The sequence below is a fragment of the Pongo pygmaeus genome, chromosome 18 (genome assembly GCF_028885625.2).
Source record: "Pongo pygmaeus isolate AG05252 chromosome 18, NHGRI_mPonPyg2-v2.0_pri, whole genome shotgun sequence".
NCBI lineage: Eukaryota > Metazoa > Chordata > Mammalia > Primates > Hominidae > Pongo > Pongo pygmaeus.
In genome coordinates this window covers 53,971,749-53,987,805 of record NC_072391.2, presented here as the reverse complement: position 1 = coordinate 53,987,805, position 16,057 = coordinate 53,971,749, and the positions used below count along the sequence as shown (strand labels likewise).

Below are 16,057 nucleotides of genomic sequence, written 5' to 3'. Positions count from 1 at the left end.
AGACCGCTGCCCAGTGCCTCAAGGCTCCAGTTGGCCCATTCAGGAACAAACACACGACCTAATTTGCTCTCTGGTTTAGTCTAGGGCTTTGGGACTGATGGTGGGGGAAACAGAGCAAATGATGGGTGACAACTACTGCTCAGGGAACAAACACCCACGGTGCTGATGTCATGTGGTGGTCTGGATTCTGTACATTGCAGACTCAGCACGTGACCCATGAGCTTGCCTGGCCAATTACCTTAATGAGTGGGGAAGGGGGAACGGGGGTGGTCTGAGCAGAGGAACTGACGACCAGAGAAGGGAAAGAGGGGCTTAAACGTCTTTCTAGGAGGGATGTGTACAAGCCCGAGCAGTCAACTCACAGTGGAGCAGCTACAGAGGAGTGCAGTGGCAAGGTTTACCCCTTCCTCAAGCGCAAGCTGGAGCACTTGCAATCTTCTTTCTTAAGGCTTTTTCTAGGTCTATGCTTTTATCTCCACTGGGATTGCAACAGAACAGCAAACTGATGAATCCTGCAATCAGAGCTGATGATTTGGAGGATGGTCTTGGACCATCTGGACTTAAGTCACACTCGAGAAGAGGAGAACATGGAGTGCTTGATATTTCACACACAAATCTTACATCTTCTAAGGCTGAGGTTGACTTTCACATTCAAATAAAAATGTGAAAATGAATCGTGACTCTGCTATATGGAATATCATATCTAAATAAAAGTAACTCCCAAAGGCTTTGTTTCCTGGCTCATTTTGGGTAAATTTTTAATTATTTAAGGTCAGTTTAACCAAATAATGAATATCTACATAGCCTCTCATTCCCTGGCCCAAGAGCTAGTGACAGCATTTCCCATTACACAAATAAAAATGTAAACAAAATTTCAAAGGAAAAAAAAAGAAAATAAAAGAATGTTGAAAAGAAATACAAATCAAAGAAATTTATTGGTGTTGACAAAAATACATAATACAGAAACCAAAACAAAACACAACAGAAACAAAACCAGAAACCCCACCCTAGTGGGCCCATGTGCCTGATGTACTGACAGTGTGCCGACTCAGACATCCCCAAAGTATGGCACTTAATTCATGAGGACCTCCATCTGCACCAGCCTCGCATTGGTGTCCCCAGACGTTCGGTATGGTATCATTCCAGCAAAGGTAATCAGGGTGCGGGCTTGACTTCGGAGTTGCTGAGAGAGAAGGGAAGGAAGGGAAAGAAATCGGTTAACTTTCGAGTCAGGGCACTATTCCATGTTCTTCCATCCTCTACCCCAGGGTGTCAGGGACAGATCCCTGGTGGGTGGATGACAGTCATACCCTCCTCTGTCATATTCCTTCAGCATGACACAAAGTTAACAAAGCTCATCCCCTGAGGCCCGTTCCACAGGCATCCAAACCCATCTATTAAGCAAAAAGCAGATGGGTCTACCAGGCAAGCCGCCTCGCCCCAACACATTTGGCTAGCTTTTGACAAAGCCCTGAGCTTCAGAACTGCCTGCTCCAATCTTCTGAGCCTCTCTCTGGCTGGTTTCTGTCCATCTGCTTTAACAGGGATCTGAGTCTCCAGACCCCATGAAGCCCTTGTAACACCAGAGGCAAGGGCTGTGACTGTGCAGTCCCAATCCAGCTTTCTTCCTCCCATGCATGCTTCCTCTTCCTTCCTTTCATTCCTCCTGTTTCTCCCTTCCCGACATACATGCTTAGCCCTTCTTTCCCCAGGCAACAGTATTTATGGAATTCCTGGATTGTTCAGGAGGGAAAAAGGTGGCCCTACAAATTTAAACCAAATCTGGACTAGAAAGGGAGAATCTACCACCAACACCTTTCTGGACTAGTAACAAGAATTTAAACAAAAACTGAAGAGTCATCTACTAGGCTTACTTAAGGACCATTCCAGAAGAAAACAGAAAAGAAATGCTTTTTACCTGTTGTGTAAAACAAACTAGCGAGTGTATGTCCTTATTAATGTCCAAATAAAAAGAAATCTGACTGTGTGATGCAAATATCCATTGTATTTTCTTTAGAAGTGAAGAAAAGTGCATGGGCTCTTGTTAAATGAGCTCTAGGGATGTTCAAGTAAAAGGATTCACCCCCTTACTGGGCAGCATCTCACTTTAAACCATGAAACCAAGGACATCAGTGGGCTTGCGGACTTCTTGGGCACGCAGCTTTTATATATAACCTTTTACTTAATCCTATCCCTCCCTACCTTTCAGAAAAAGAAAGAAAAAGGAGAGTGGTGGGCAAAAGGAAGGCAGGAGAATGATCTTCAGACGTGGGACATGGCTTGCCAGGGGACCAGCTCTTCTCAGTGGGCAAGCCCCCCTGAACTGTAAGCAGCACACAGAGCACCAAGAAGTATCCACCATCTCAATACTCACATTCACAAACGTCACTGCACTGGGTTTCTGTCAACAAAAAAGATTCCTGCCAAATGGTGGGCACCATTAGCCCACCGCTGGCACATCTGACATTTAGACTCCTATCTGTCCGGGGTAGGGAGAAGACCAGCAAATGCTCTGGTGCGCACCTGGACGGGCTCACCACTTCAGTGGACCACTCTTGAGCAATGTTACCCACATTCCTAAAGGTGGAAATTTCCGCCATCTTTCACTAAGCACCAAGTTTTGTCAACAACAATGCCTGTGGGGTCACCGTGGAAAGAGCTCACAGACATCCTTGGAGGCAGAAGACAGATCAAGGCTTCTTGGCTGCCAAAACCAGGTCTGATGTTAGACACTGAGATCCTGAGAGTCTCATCAAAAATTAAGTGGAAAGGTTAAAGGAAAGGTAATTTTAAAAAACACCATTGTGGGGCCGGGAACGGTGGCTCACATCTGTAATCCTAGCACTCTGGGAGGCCGAGGTTGGGGGATCTCGTGAGCTCAGGAGTTCGAGACCAGTCTGGGCAACATGGTAAAATTCCATCTCTATATAAAGTACAAAACTCAGCTGGGTGTGGTGGTGCGTACCTGTAGTCCCAGCTACTTGGGAGGGTGAGGTGGGAGGGTGGCTTGAGCCCAAGAGGTGGAGGTTGCAGCGAGCTGAGATCGTGTCATTGCATTCCAGCCTGGGCGACAGCGCCAGGCCCTGCCTCAAAAAAAAAAAAAAAAAAAAAGCAAACACCATTGGACTGTCCCCTTATGGTTTAATTGGGTCAAAAAATACCTTTGCTCTTTTTTTTTGTAATCAGACAACATATGCTGTGAGCCCCAGGGTTCTAGCTACCTGGACTCCACTTGACCCATGCACTGCTGGAGGTCCCACAGGCAGCAGAAAGGGCACAGGTGTCAGAGAGACCCAGCCTCCAGACATGGCCCGTTCACCTACCTGCCACCTGAGGGCAGTTGCTTCCCAACTGCACAGCTCAGTTTCCTCAGCTGTGAGAGGGGATAAGATGCTGTCCTAGTTACCTCTCTAGGGTCACTGTGAACACAGGTGACAGGAGAAACAAGGGTTCACATTAATGTGTTGATCAAAAATAAAGTACGGTTTTAATAAAAGTGTTCACTAATGAGCTAGGACTAACAAAATAAACTTATCTTTTAAAATGTGCAGGAAGTTCTTATGGAGTCAAATAGAAATTAGCATTCTGTTTGATTTGTTAAAAGGTAAGATTTGCAGACCTAGCACATCTTTTTATTTTTTTAAGCTTGAGAAGAGCCGCAATCCCTTTAATATTTGATTTCCTCTGGGAGCCTCCTAACACGAGATTTATCCAGCTGCAAGGTACTGAGAAGAAAGAGCAGTTTTGGGTCACATGGTCTTATAAGAGTGCAACGGATTCCAAACCAGAAAGGTGGTGCTTAGCAATGTTGCTCGCGAATGCTGGGATCTTACAGAGTCGCGGTCCTCGATGACTCGCTGGGGCCTGGATGACGAGGATGGACTTGTTCCCTTGAGCCTCTTAAACTGTGTGAACAAGATGTTCATGGTGGCAAGAAGCACTTCTGAGAGGTTGTGCCTGATCTACATAGACAGAAAAACAGAGTAAAGAAAAAGAACCAAGCCTTTGGGGCCAACCACAGACGGAGGGAGGGTGGGCTGCTCCAGGCAGGCCTGGTTGCATCACTCCTCACCATTGCCAGGTGGAAAGCCACACAGTCACCCAAAAGGAGCTGATGGTACTGAAACGTCAAGTGTGAGAAAAAAACCCAAGCAATGCTGCTCAGGTCAGGTGGTTACTGTTCCTGCTCCTTTATGCTGTTTTTCCCTTAGTCAGGGGCAGCGAGCCAGAAGCATGCTGACATCTGGTTAGCATTAGGCTTAGACTGGCCAGCAGAGTGGCTGCCATTAAATAATCTGAACTTGAATGTCAGGAGGTACAGGTGCACACACTACTGCTCCACAGTCCCTACCACTCTCCACTCTCTCAAACTCACTAGGCTGTTTCCACTGGATCTGCATGGCCCTACCAGAGTCCTTGGGGGCGTCTACAAGGCCAGGCCCTGGTGTACTACTTTAATCCCTGATGCAATGAAGGATGCATTCAAGGAAAGGCTAGAAATAACAAAGGAGCAAGTGGCTAAGGGTAGAGGCCACAGCAGGTATAAAGGGAAGGTCAGCGAGGGGCAAGACCTTCTGAACTGTGTGTACCACAGTAGTCAACATCCCTCTTCATGTGCAGAACTGGCCTTACTTCTTTCTCTAAAACAGAAACTTTTTTTTTTTTTTTGAGACAAAGTATCCCTCTATCGCCCAGGCTGGAGTGAAGTGGTGCAATCTCGCAATCTCGGCTCACTGCAACCTTTGCTTCCCGGGTTCAAGCGATTCTCGTGCCTCAGCCTCTGGAATAGATGGGACTACAGGCATGTGTCACCACGCCCGGCTAATTTTTGTATTTTTTAGTAGAGATGGGATTTTACCATGTTGGCCAGGCTGGTCTCGAACTCCTGACCTCAGGTGATCAGTCCGCCTCAGCCTCCCAAAATGTTGGGATTATAGGCGTGAGCCACCGCACCTGGCTGGAGACATTTTAAAAAAGGCATCTGCTCAATGAGGAATAATTTTAAACTGAAAGACCACTAGTGACATCCCAGAGCCAGGCAGCTGGTTCTAGCGTCTATGGTGTCGACAGCTGAGTTGAGTGTTTGTAGCTCTAGAGAAGAATTTACCTGGGCCACACACTGGAATGACTGGGGGAGGTCTGGGCTGCAGCAATCAGGGAAAACAGAATCTCTGGGGTCTAGGCATGAGGGTTTTTAGAAACTTTTCTAGAGATGCCAGTATGCAGCCCAGCTGAGCACCCTAGGCTAGATGCTGGCAATATGCTAGAAATCCTACAGACAGACAGTGGTTCTGGGGCTTATGGGGTGATAGCTTAGTCCACAGTCACTGCATTTGCTTCTTTAGACAAAATGGATTGGCTGGGCACGGTGGCTCACGCCTGTAATCCCAGCATTCTGGGAGGCCGAGGCAGGTGGATCATGAGGTCAGGAGATCGAGACCATCCTGGCTAACACGGTGAAACCCCATCTCTACTAAAAATACAAAAAATTAGCCGGGCGTGTTGGCGGGCGCCTGTAGTCTCAGCTACTTGGGAGGCTGAGGCAGGAGAATGGTGTGAACCTGGGAGGTAGAGCTTGCAGTGAGCTGAGATTGCGCCACTACACTCCAGCCTGGGCGACAGAGTGAGACTCCTCCGTCTCAAAAAAAAAAAAAAAAAAAAAAAAAAACCCGAAAAAAAAACCCCAAAACAGATCAGGGAGGGCAAGGGTGGCAGTGAATCATGCTGTGTTTCATGTACCCAATGAAACTACTTAAAGATAATCAGAGTTAAGCACTAAAATACCCTCTAGCACAAGCGGATAATAGAAGAATTAAACGAGACTTCACAGGATCAACCAGAAACCTGTTTCTCCCAAGAACATGTCAATCACTGAAGTGACTGTATTTTCTCAATTAGGAATTCAGACAATAATCTGATGGGGATGTATGCACTCACAGAAAAGCCAGGCCAAGGTATCTGAAAGGGAACCACTCTGGAAAACTCAGTCTGGATAGTTACTGTAACTAGAATTCTTAAAGCTGTTAGGTACGGGAAAAGAAAAAGCTTTTGGTGGAAGTGGGGGAAAAAAGAATTCCATAACTCAGGAAGAAGGAACTTACTTCATCACTGAAATTTCTGAAGGCAGCCACTCTCTCTTCCACACTTTCCTGATTCAGGGGCACCAGTTTCAAGCGCTCAATTATCTGTTTAAAACAACCACCGGCCCCATGTAACACAACCATCACAGTCATTTCATCTCTCTACATGTAAAGTCAGCACCTCACACACTCCAAAGGGCTTCTTCGTAGAAAACGCCATTCCCCCTTGTACACACAAAGGCTTTGATTCTAACTAGCTAACTTAATTCTTATCCTCATTTTCTGACACAATTTTTAAAATTCTGAGATTTCAAATTACTTTGAGAAACTTATCTGTTTTCAGATTAAAGGGGAAAGGAATAGGAAAAAAAAAAAAAAAAAGAGCAACACAGGAAACTCCTTTTAAGTCCCAGGATTGTACTTGTCCTTCTTCATTTAACAAACATACTGGCAACAGCTCCTTTGTTTTAAGTAAATTCCATGAAGTGTTTTGAATTTTCAAGGGTGTACATTAACCTGCACTTCAAACACCTTTCCTGAAACTTACATCAAAAGCTCTATCAATATGACCACTATGATACTCGTCAAAAAAGGTGATCAAGTCCAAAAGAAGATAGAACGTGGAGTCCACAAATTTATTTGCGCTTATTCCTTGAGCCCTATACCTGAAAGACAAAAACGGGGTGGGGGTAGTAAGAGTGTATCAGGAATTTCTGTGTAATCCGTAACAGTGGAATAGCATTTAAAAAGACAGTGGGGTGTGGTGGCTCATGCCTGTAATCTCAGCTACATGGGAGGCTGGGGTGGAAGGATTGCTTAAGGCCAGGAGTCAGAGACCAGCCTGGACACACAGCGAGACCCCATCTCCACAAAATATTAAAATATTAGCCGAGTGTGGTGGTACATGCCTGTAGTCCTAGTTACTCAGGAGGCTGAGGTGGGAAGATTGCTTGGGCCCAGGAGTTCAAGGTTACAGTGAGCTATGACTGCACTACTGCACTCTACTCCAGCCTGGGTGATAGAGGGAGCCCCTGTCTCAACATACAAAAAATATATAAAAAGTATCAAAACCTCTTGAGCTCTCTGGGTGAAGTTAATTAAAGAGTATAAAATGGTTTTTATTTTGAAACAGCCAAGCACTGATAGTGGATTTGGTATGAATCCACCTATAGGTACTCCACATGGAGCGTGGTTCTCCAGCCTTGACCATCATCTCAGCATCCAATCTTCATGAAAGGTGGTAGGTCGTGACGGGCAAAAAGCTGAGTGGCCATCACTGGGGATTATTTGCTAGGTGGAGATATCTCATTTACCAAAGAATGTTCTTTTGTGTTACCCTGGGAAGGCACCCCAAACCCAGTTTTCTCTGGGTCATTTTACTAGGAATATCTACAGAGAGCGCAAAAAGTAATGTTGTTAGCCTCAGTCTGGGATGTAAACTAGTTAGAAGTCTGATAATTCAGTTAACTCACTGGGGATCCAGGTAGTCTGAAACACTGGCCACGACACCTCTAAGAATCTCCCCTATCCAACCATCACTAGCTTTGGTCTTGAATGCCTTTGAGAGGGCTGATGAAAGTACACAACAGTATATAGGTGAGCATAATGCTGAAAATTAAACTTCATGTGCGTGATTAAATACTGAGATGCCCTTTCATACCCATTTCTTTGGCAAAAATGTTAAGTTTGATAGTACCAAGTACTAGTTCTGATGTGGGGACAAAGGAACTCACACAGTGCTGGCGGCATGGTGAGTTAGTAGAACCACTTTGGAAAGCTGTCTGCTGTTACCTAGTAAAGCTGAACATGCATTTGGGTGGGCATAGGTGGCCTGACACTGGCAGTGGCACCCTCAGGGTCCCATGGAGCCAGCTCCTGGCTTACCGTTCGGCAATGGAGAGTGCCATGTTCTTCAGCCTCTCCTTGTTGGATTGCGGGGCACTGATCTGGGGGACGACAGGGCTCAGCAGTTTGTTCATCAGCTCCAGTACCTTGTCAGCATTCTGCTCAAGTTTTTAAAATTAAGGAAGCAATCAATAAAGTAATCAATAAAAGGAACAACTATATAATGCCCCCTACCCACCAAAGAGAACTTTCTGGGGTGATGGATGGAAATGTTTGGTATCTGGATCTGGATGGTGGTTACAAAGATACACACCTATCGACAATTCGTCAAGCTATACATATAATTGTTGCACGTTTTTCTACATCTTAATTATACCTCAATCAAAACATTTTTTACCGCCTCCCAGGTTCAAGCAATTCTCGTGCCTCAGCCTCCTGAGTAGCTGGGATTACAGGCATGCACCACCATGCCTGAGTAATTTTTATATTTTTAGTAGAGACAGGGTGTTGCCATGTTGGCCAGGCTAGTCTCGAACTCCTGGCCTCAAGTGATGCGCCCGACTTGGCCTCCCAAAGTGCTGGGATTATAGGCGTGAGCCCCTGCACGTGGCCTATAGCTGGTTTTTTGTCTACTTTTCTCAGTTGATAAAGGAGAGAATGTAATCTTGTTTAGGTCATAGAATCCTTAGCAGTTATCATATGTTCTTAGTCATCATTTGTTCTTCGGTAGAAACACGTATTCTAGTCCTCTCAAAACGCCCAGCTGTGGTCTTATTTTCTTTCACTCCTTCCTGCACACTGATGTGGTCTTATTTTCTAACACCACTGTTCCCCAGTGTGTCTGTGGCTGCCAGGGTCAGCATAATGTCATTTTCAACAGTGGCTTCACCATCGAAATGTGATGGATGCTAATTCTGCTGCCAAGTGAGACAACAGTTCAATGCCTGCAGGACATCCTTTCAATATGTTGTTTGGTCAGAAAAATCTTATGGGCAGAAATAATGCTGTAAAATGGGAATTCTGTCCTGACTGGACCATTAACTGTCTAAGCACTAGAGCAAACGCCTCTGCAGGGAGGGTGCTACAACAATGACACTGTCCAAGTGGCTGCACATTTAATGCCAAAAGACCGGCAGACCTGTGAAGTGCAGAAGAAGAAAGCGGGCACACTTTACCTTGGCAAGGTCATACAGCTTAGCTGCCTCTTCAAACAGTCCTTTATTTTCTGCCACGGAAGCAACTTTGTTGATAATAGGCTTTGTGTCACTAGTAAACTTATCTATGACTCCAGGCTGACAAGACAAATTATGGAGGGGGAGGAAGAGAGAGACGGGTGCACAGAGCTATTATTTTAAACACAGAGAAGCAATTAGGATCCAAAAAATACTTCAAGTGAAATTGCTTGCCCTGGGCAACGCATATATTTCATCAGCCAAACTCTGGCTTTCTTGGGGATATAAAGTCCTATTAAAACTATAAAAGAGACCAAGGAAACTACACATGAAAGGGCAGACTTACTAGAAGCACAGAGGAGTCAGCAATAAGACATCTGTGCTTTCTAATTTTCCAAAATGACCCAGAGAGTCAGTGAAATCAATGATTTTAAATTTGCTGATGAGTAGGAACTAGAGAGAAAAATCAGGAGGCTTAGAGAAAATATCTGAAAGATTTTGGATTTGCTTTCTAAGACAGATGGCAAAAGGAACTCAGTGCTGAAAAAACACACAGCAAGTGGTAACAGGACATTTCTTTTTTTTTTTTTTCTTTTTTTTTGAGACGGAGTCTTGCTCTGTCTCCCAGGCTGGAGTGCAGTGGCGCGATCTCGGCTCACTGCAAGCTCCGCCTCCCAGGTTCACGCCATTCTCCTGCCTCGGCCTCCCAAGTAGCTGGGACTACAGGTGCCTGCCACCACGCCCGGCTAATTTTTTTGTATTTTTAATAGAGACAAGGTTTCACCGTGTTAGCCAGGATGGTCTCAATCTCCTGACCTCGTGATCTATCTGCCCGCCTTGGCCTCCCAAAGTGCTGGGATTACAGGCGTGAGCCACAGCGCCCAGCTGGTAACAGGACATTTCTTAAAAAAAATCACCATCACCACTCAACAGCAACTAAATGATCAGGAGAGCATGAAAGAGGCCTAAGGCACCCTGGGAGAATGAAGGCAAGTGTATAACATCTCTTCCTGGCCATTCTGCTTCTCCACTAGCACTGGACTCTCACGGCTAGACCAGGTCGAGGTGGCTGGACCGGGTCAAGGTGACTTGCCCTGCCACTCGGGAGGCAGCACAGGATAAGGTCTTATCTATGTTTGTAGCTCTGTCAACTCACACACACTGGGAGCCCAATGGCCCCAGTGCAGCCTGTTAAAGAAGAAACTATGCAAAGCGCTCAGCACAATGCCTGGTGATTGTCATCGCCCAATAAGCAAGGCCACTGTCATCAGCACTGTCACTTGCCTTTCTTCTGAAGTAGATGGTGTGAGCAGTGTGAGCTCATCTACAGATTGCTGGGTCCAAATCACTCATTTTTACAAATGAGAAAAGTCAGTCCCTGAGGGGCAAGTGACTTTCCAAAGGTCACAGGGAGATTCAGGGTCAGGACTGGTCTCTGACAACAGGACCTCTGACCCTCCTGTCATGGCAACCAATGGGCATAGTGAGTCCTGAAATCCCTCAAGCTTCCAGGAGTATTTCCAAGGTCACTGTGGAGTTCAAAGCCCTTGGAAACTGCATTTTGAAGGAGGTCAAGTGCATGTCTAACTTTCCCATCTTGGGAGAATGGGTGCAGTAATCAATTTCTTTTCCTTGCATGTTTTCTGAGCCAAGAATGGCAGAAATGTATAATAGCATTCTCAGCTCAAAAAATGACAGAGGCATGAACAAATGAATATTCTGAACATAATAAAAAAGCTATGTAATCACAAATTAACATATTTTAAGAAGATATAAGTGTGTGTAAAACCAAGGTCATCATTTGGGCCCATAATTTTCATTCCATTTTTTAAATTAAGCAACGCTCTTCAGATTTGCATCTTTAGTACCTTGAATCTTAAAATCTAAGTGTATTCTTTCTATATTTATAAATCCCCAATGGCTAACGAACATTTCTCTAACGATGCATTTAACTCACCTTTCTACTTCCATCATTCTCTAGTTTCCCAAGAATCATATCGAACTGCGGAAGGAAAAAAGTTTACTCAAATTATTGGACAAAGATATAAACACACTCCATAAGTCTTCAGAGAAAAAGGAGGGGAATCAAATGGGATGAATGGGATAAGTCTTGCGCAAACTAAAAATCAGTGTGACTGAAATAAATATTTTCATTGTTAGAAACCAAAGAAACTCCAAAAACTCCCTAGGCCTTATCCACCACAACCATATTGAAGTAAACACGCAGTTCGGAATGAGCATGGGACATGCACACTGAAAAACATGGGGAGGAGAGAAAAGGAAACCCACTCACCTCTCGGCTTTCAATCACAAGCTCACTCACACAGCGCAGAAACATGTTTTCTCCTTGACTATCTTTCTCATCCCTGTAAGGGAAAAAAACAACTCAGTTTCCAGTCTGGACATGAGGTCTCTAATAGTCATTCTCAGAATGGCAGAAATTGAAACTAGCTGAAGTAAATGGTCAAAAGCAAACGTTACCTGAGGAAATAGAAGTACTGGAGGGCCTCCCTTGGGTCCGTGGACTCAAACTTCCGGGTGTACAGCATGAGGAGCCGCACAAAGTTCAGCCGCCGCATGCAAGGAGGGTCACCAGGCTCGTGGCTGACTGCGTTGTGGGGGTCAGAATGGGTCACAACCACACTGCCCCTTTGACCCATGCAACCCAGAAACTATGGAAGCTTAATCCACAGACCCAGCAGCATCTACTCCTGCAGCCCAGTCAATGTTTGCCAATATAAGCTTTGGCCAGTCCCTTTTACCATTCTATCCTCAATTCGTCCCCAGGCCCAGAGTGGAGAAAACAGCACTTTGCCATAAATTACTAATATGCTGGTCTTTGAATGAAAAGATAATCCAACTGACGATTATGGCATGTGCTCTGGGATGACTTTGCTGCACCAATAAGGAACCCGCAGCCATTCATCCACATTTACTTTCTCTCTCTCCCCTGACTCTCTCATCCCAGGCAGGTATGCACATGCCTGGCTGGGGTTTCCAATGTCATTAAAGCCAGCCCTAATGGGAATCAGACCCATAACTCTAGGGGCTGCTTCTTCGCCATTTTCCAGGCAATCAGACTGGCCACAAAGCTAGCACTTCGAACAGCACTTTATATACTTAACTTCCAAGGGAATACTAATGCTGGGGGGGGAAAGCAGGAACCCTTAACACTAATCATCTAAAAAGCTCAACTGTCCACATGCTCTAAAATGACTGGTACCCTTTGCTCAAATCCTTATTGGTTGTGGTTTTGTGGCCACTGTCGCCCAAAGGGGGACGTGCTGTGGTTACATTACTGTCAACCCAATCCCAAATACTCACGGAGCTGAGCACTCTGTCCAGAGGACTTTAAAAGCAGCTTCAGCTCAAACAGCACCAGTGCTACATGGACAGCATGGCAGCGCAGCCGCTCCATGCGGAAAAGAAAGGCAATTGCTGCTTCAAACTGCGCTGTCAGGAACAGGACTTGGAAGTAAAGGAAGGGTTGCTGGTTCACCGTAAAGTGGGACTCGCCTGGGAGAGAGGAGAGGAGAGGAGATAAAACCAACTCAGAAAGAAGGTGCTCACTGGTGGCCCAACCCCCAGGCAGCAGCCCTGTGAGCCCACAGGACTTGCTGGACAGGAAGAAAGCACCAGATTGAGTCTGAATTGATCAAGGGGGCCCTGAATACAGTAAACTGCCATGTGAAATGTGACCTGGCTCCTCCACCTTCTCTAGACCTCATAACATTACTGGAAACTGTGACTGTGCTGTAAAACTCCAACTGCTTGCATTAGGTAGGAGAGAAACAGAGCTAAGGACCTTAAAATGGACCACACAGAGTGTTCATCTCCATTACCCTGTTAAGTCACTCAAGGAGAGAAATGAAGATTTCAAAGGAGTTTCAGTTTACTCACAGTCACAGAAATCTGAATGCAACAACTGGTAACCACTATTTGGAATCTTCTTTTCTTCTCAGTTTTTAAAAAATATGGGAAAAAAAGAAGAAAGGCTGTTTCTCTCTCTCTCCTTTGTGCTCAGATCTAGTGACTGGTAAAGATCTACTAGGAAGCAACAGCTAAGTCTTCTTTGTCTCTCCCTGAGCATATGTCTACTAGAACAGTTCAAAGAATTAGAGAAAATAGATTATTGCGTATGACCATGTAAGTTTTATGCATTTCTTAAGGCCACATACCCTTTATTTGAATTTGGAATGGTAGTTTTGTTGTGTTTTGCCTTGACAATCTATAGGAGTTTTGGAAGAAAGACAAAAGTTCAGAGATGAAAAATTTTCCCAGAGGAAAACTGAAGTAGTCACCTTAAGTGGACAAGAGAAGGGAAAGGTGGTTATGTCCAGAATCTTACCATAGTCTTCCAGCAACTGTTTCTGGAACTGTGAGAGAGTGAGCCTGTCTTGTGGGGAGCTGGTGCCATCGTCGTCAAAACACACTTGGTTCAACTAAATCCCCAAGAGAAACACACGCATTGGTACAAACTACACCCTGAGCCACATGCACAGAGTTGTAGCTGTTCAGCAGCCATGCTCAATGATGTCAGCTGGAAGCTGTGTTTAAGGCTATGGTTATGAGCTGGGAATTACACAACAAAAAATGGGGACAGGAGACGAGGAACCTACTGGTCCTGATCACTGTACTGGCATCATACATTAAGCAGGTAAAATCTTTGTGGGGACATGAGCACAGAAAAAGGGGTAAAGCCCTGCGTGGGCAGGGGAAACAGTGCGTACCTTCAGCCACAGGTAATCCTCAGTTTTGTCCGCCACTTCACTCTGGTTGTCGGTGACGTCACATCTGCCAATGATACAGTACACGGCCCGCTTGTAGGGATCTGTATTGTTCCTGAGGGCCCTACGGTAATGCAGCCGGAGCTTGTTTTCCGTAGCTGGGGACAATCTACAGACATAAGGGAACAGACAGATAGATACATACTCAATAAAGATCCTCAAGGGCATCTGAAAGCGTCCCAGGTCCCAAACACATAACAGCAGGGAAGCCGTCCTTCATCCGGGGTAAGAGACGCTGTCTCTGCCCCATCCCCTCCCCTTGGTACCATTGCTTTAACCTGACTTGCAACTACCAGCACCTGCATCTATTGGCCTGCTGGTTTTCTATTTGCCGAGGCCTTCATGGGCAGGTGAGAAATGCCAGGGAATTAGAACTCCATTCCACACTCCAGCAGCACTCAAGCAGTGATGGACAGGAGTGAATCCTTCCCTTAACTGTCTTAGCCCCTCTCTGGCCTCCACACTCCCTTATTCATGTGAGATCACCTCCTAAATAAACAACTTGCACTCAAATCTCCTTCTGAGGGAACCTTAAGACATTAACCCTACTTTAAATTCTAACATGAGCAAGACAGGGGCTTGTGGTTTGAGGCAATCTCTCGACACGACATTATTAATGCTGCCAAGAAAAGTATCCTAGTTTTTCACAAGTACAACTACAGTAACCGCCATCATTTCTTCTACATACATGTACATATATATAACCTCAGTTTGAGTATGAACTTAAGTCCAATTACATTAGCAAAATCCAAGGACAATTAATACTTAGCAGTTCCTTAATGCAAGAGAACTTAAAGACTTAATGAATCAATTCAATGATTATATTTCAATTTTACTAACTTCTAATTCTAGCCTTTAAGCTACGAAGTACCTGACAACATATTTTCACACTGGTTGACCAAAAAAGCACTGTGTTAACAAGTGTAACTTTTAAAAAGTCCCATTTTATAAAGCATCCTTGATGTGCCTTAGATTTACAGAGTAAGTCAAATCATGCCCCTGAACCCGGCCCTTCCTTGTAGGAACAGAAAAATTCCCAAACACAGATGCATGCATGCCTAGACATCAGTGTCAGAATGGGGCATTCTTTCAATGTTTTCACTCCTTATTCCCAAGAGAGTTCTATTTGCTTTCAAAACTTCCTTTCCCCCGCAAGCAGAAACTTGTTTTGGGCCCATCCAGGGAAAAGAGAATAATAACAGTGAAGGTTGCCCCTTTGATTCTGCATGGCTGCCCCTGGGCGTGCCACCTCATTCACCATACCTTCTGTCCTTGCTGTTCATGTACTCCTGGAACCAGGTTTTAAACTCTCCCAGCTGGTGCTGGGCTCGATTAACTACCTGTGAAGCGGCAAGCAGGTCTCCACAGCGCATGCAGTAGTAAATTAGTGCCCACACAGGATGGCCTTCCACCTCTCCATCCTAAAAGAGGAACAGTAAGTGCTCAAAATAAACAAGGAAAAGCTGACTGCTTTCATATGTGCTAAAACCGAGCTAAGCCCCTCTCCTTTATGTCACTTAATCTTCAGAACAGCTCCCTGCAGTGAGAACCATTAACAGCCTTTTCCTGTTTTACAAACAAGGAAACTGAGGCATGGAGGGGTTAAGTCATCTGTCCAAGTAAGCTGTTAAGTGGCAATATGGCTCCAGAGCTTTTCCTCTGAAGCACTATGTACCCAACTTGATCCAAAGCCAACCAATGGTTTTTCCATGGAATCCCAGGGGCCCATAGTAACTGGGTGATGTTCTTGTGTGATAATATACACACATGCACTCCTACAATCCCACAAAGCAAAGGCTAAAGATGTCACTGACCAGTAAGAGACTATCCTTACAGTACTCAAGTTTATAAAACGTCATAAACATTTTACTCAGTATCTTGGTGTCAGGTACTGCTGGGCACTGGGGATCTGAGAGACAACTCCGTTCCCACTCTCTGAATACTACAGCTTATTTATCCCAAGTCTGGTTTTGCCATTTGTCTGCACAGCGGCCTGCACTTACGCTTCTGTCTTTGCTTTTCTTCACCTCCTCCAGAAGTAGACTTCAGGCCTTCTTTCTTGGCACTTCCACCCTTCCCTCAACAGGACTCTTTCTAAAACCCAGATCTGAACTTGCCCACTTAAACCCCTTTGAGCTGTTTAAGTCCAAAGTGTTGGGCCTGGCACTTAAGG

General features: G+C 45.2%; 1 protein-coding gene across 5 annotated transcripts in view; it reads right to left on the bottom strand.

Annotated features, from left to right (window-relative positions):
• Positions 1-916: 916 nt before the first annotated feature.
• NUP93 (nucleoporin 93) overlaps positions 917-16,057 on the bottom strand; it is a 118,855-nt gene continuing 103,714 nt past the window's right edge. For 2 of the 5 annotated variants that reach the window (XM_063655170.1, XM_063655173.1), the window contains 14 exons: positions 15,148-15,305; positions 13,828-13,993; positions 13,446-13,539; positions 12,422-12,613; positions 11,579-11,705; positions 11,391-11,463; positions 11,055-11,099; positions 9,101-9,217; positions 7,965-8,083; positions 6,628-6,745; positions 6,102-6,185; positions 3,834-3,962; positions 2,966-3,083; positions 917-1,183 (listed from right to left, as the gene is read on the bottom strand). In XM_063655170.1, coding sequence (XP_063511240.1) covers positions 1,008-1,183; positions 2,966-3,083; positions 3,834-3,962; positions 6,102-6,185; positions 6,628-6,745; positions 7,965-8,083; positions 9,101-9,217; positions 11,055-11,099; positions 11,391-11,463; positions 11,579-11,705; positions 12,422-12,613; positions 13,446-13,539; positions 13,828-13,993; positions 15,148-15,305 — 1,716 coding nt within the window. In that variant the 3' untranslated portion in view covers positions 917-1,007. The remainder of the gene's footprint in view (positions 1,184-2,965; positions 3,084-3,833; positions 3,963-6,101; positions 6,186-6,627; positions 6,746-7,964; positions 8,084-9,100; positions 9,218-11,054; positions 11,100-11,390; positions 11,464-11,578; positions 11,706-12,421; positions 12,614-13,445; positions 13,540-13,827; positions 13,994-15,147; positions 15,306-16,057) is intronic. The other 3 variants (XM_054453032.2, XM_063655171.1, XM_054453033.2) reach the window with 3 other exon arrangements.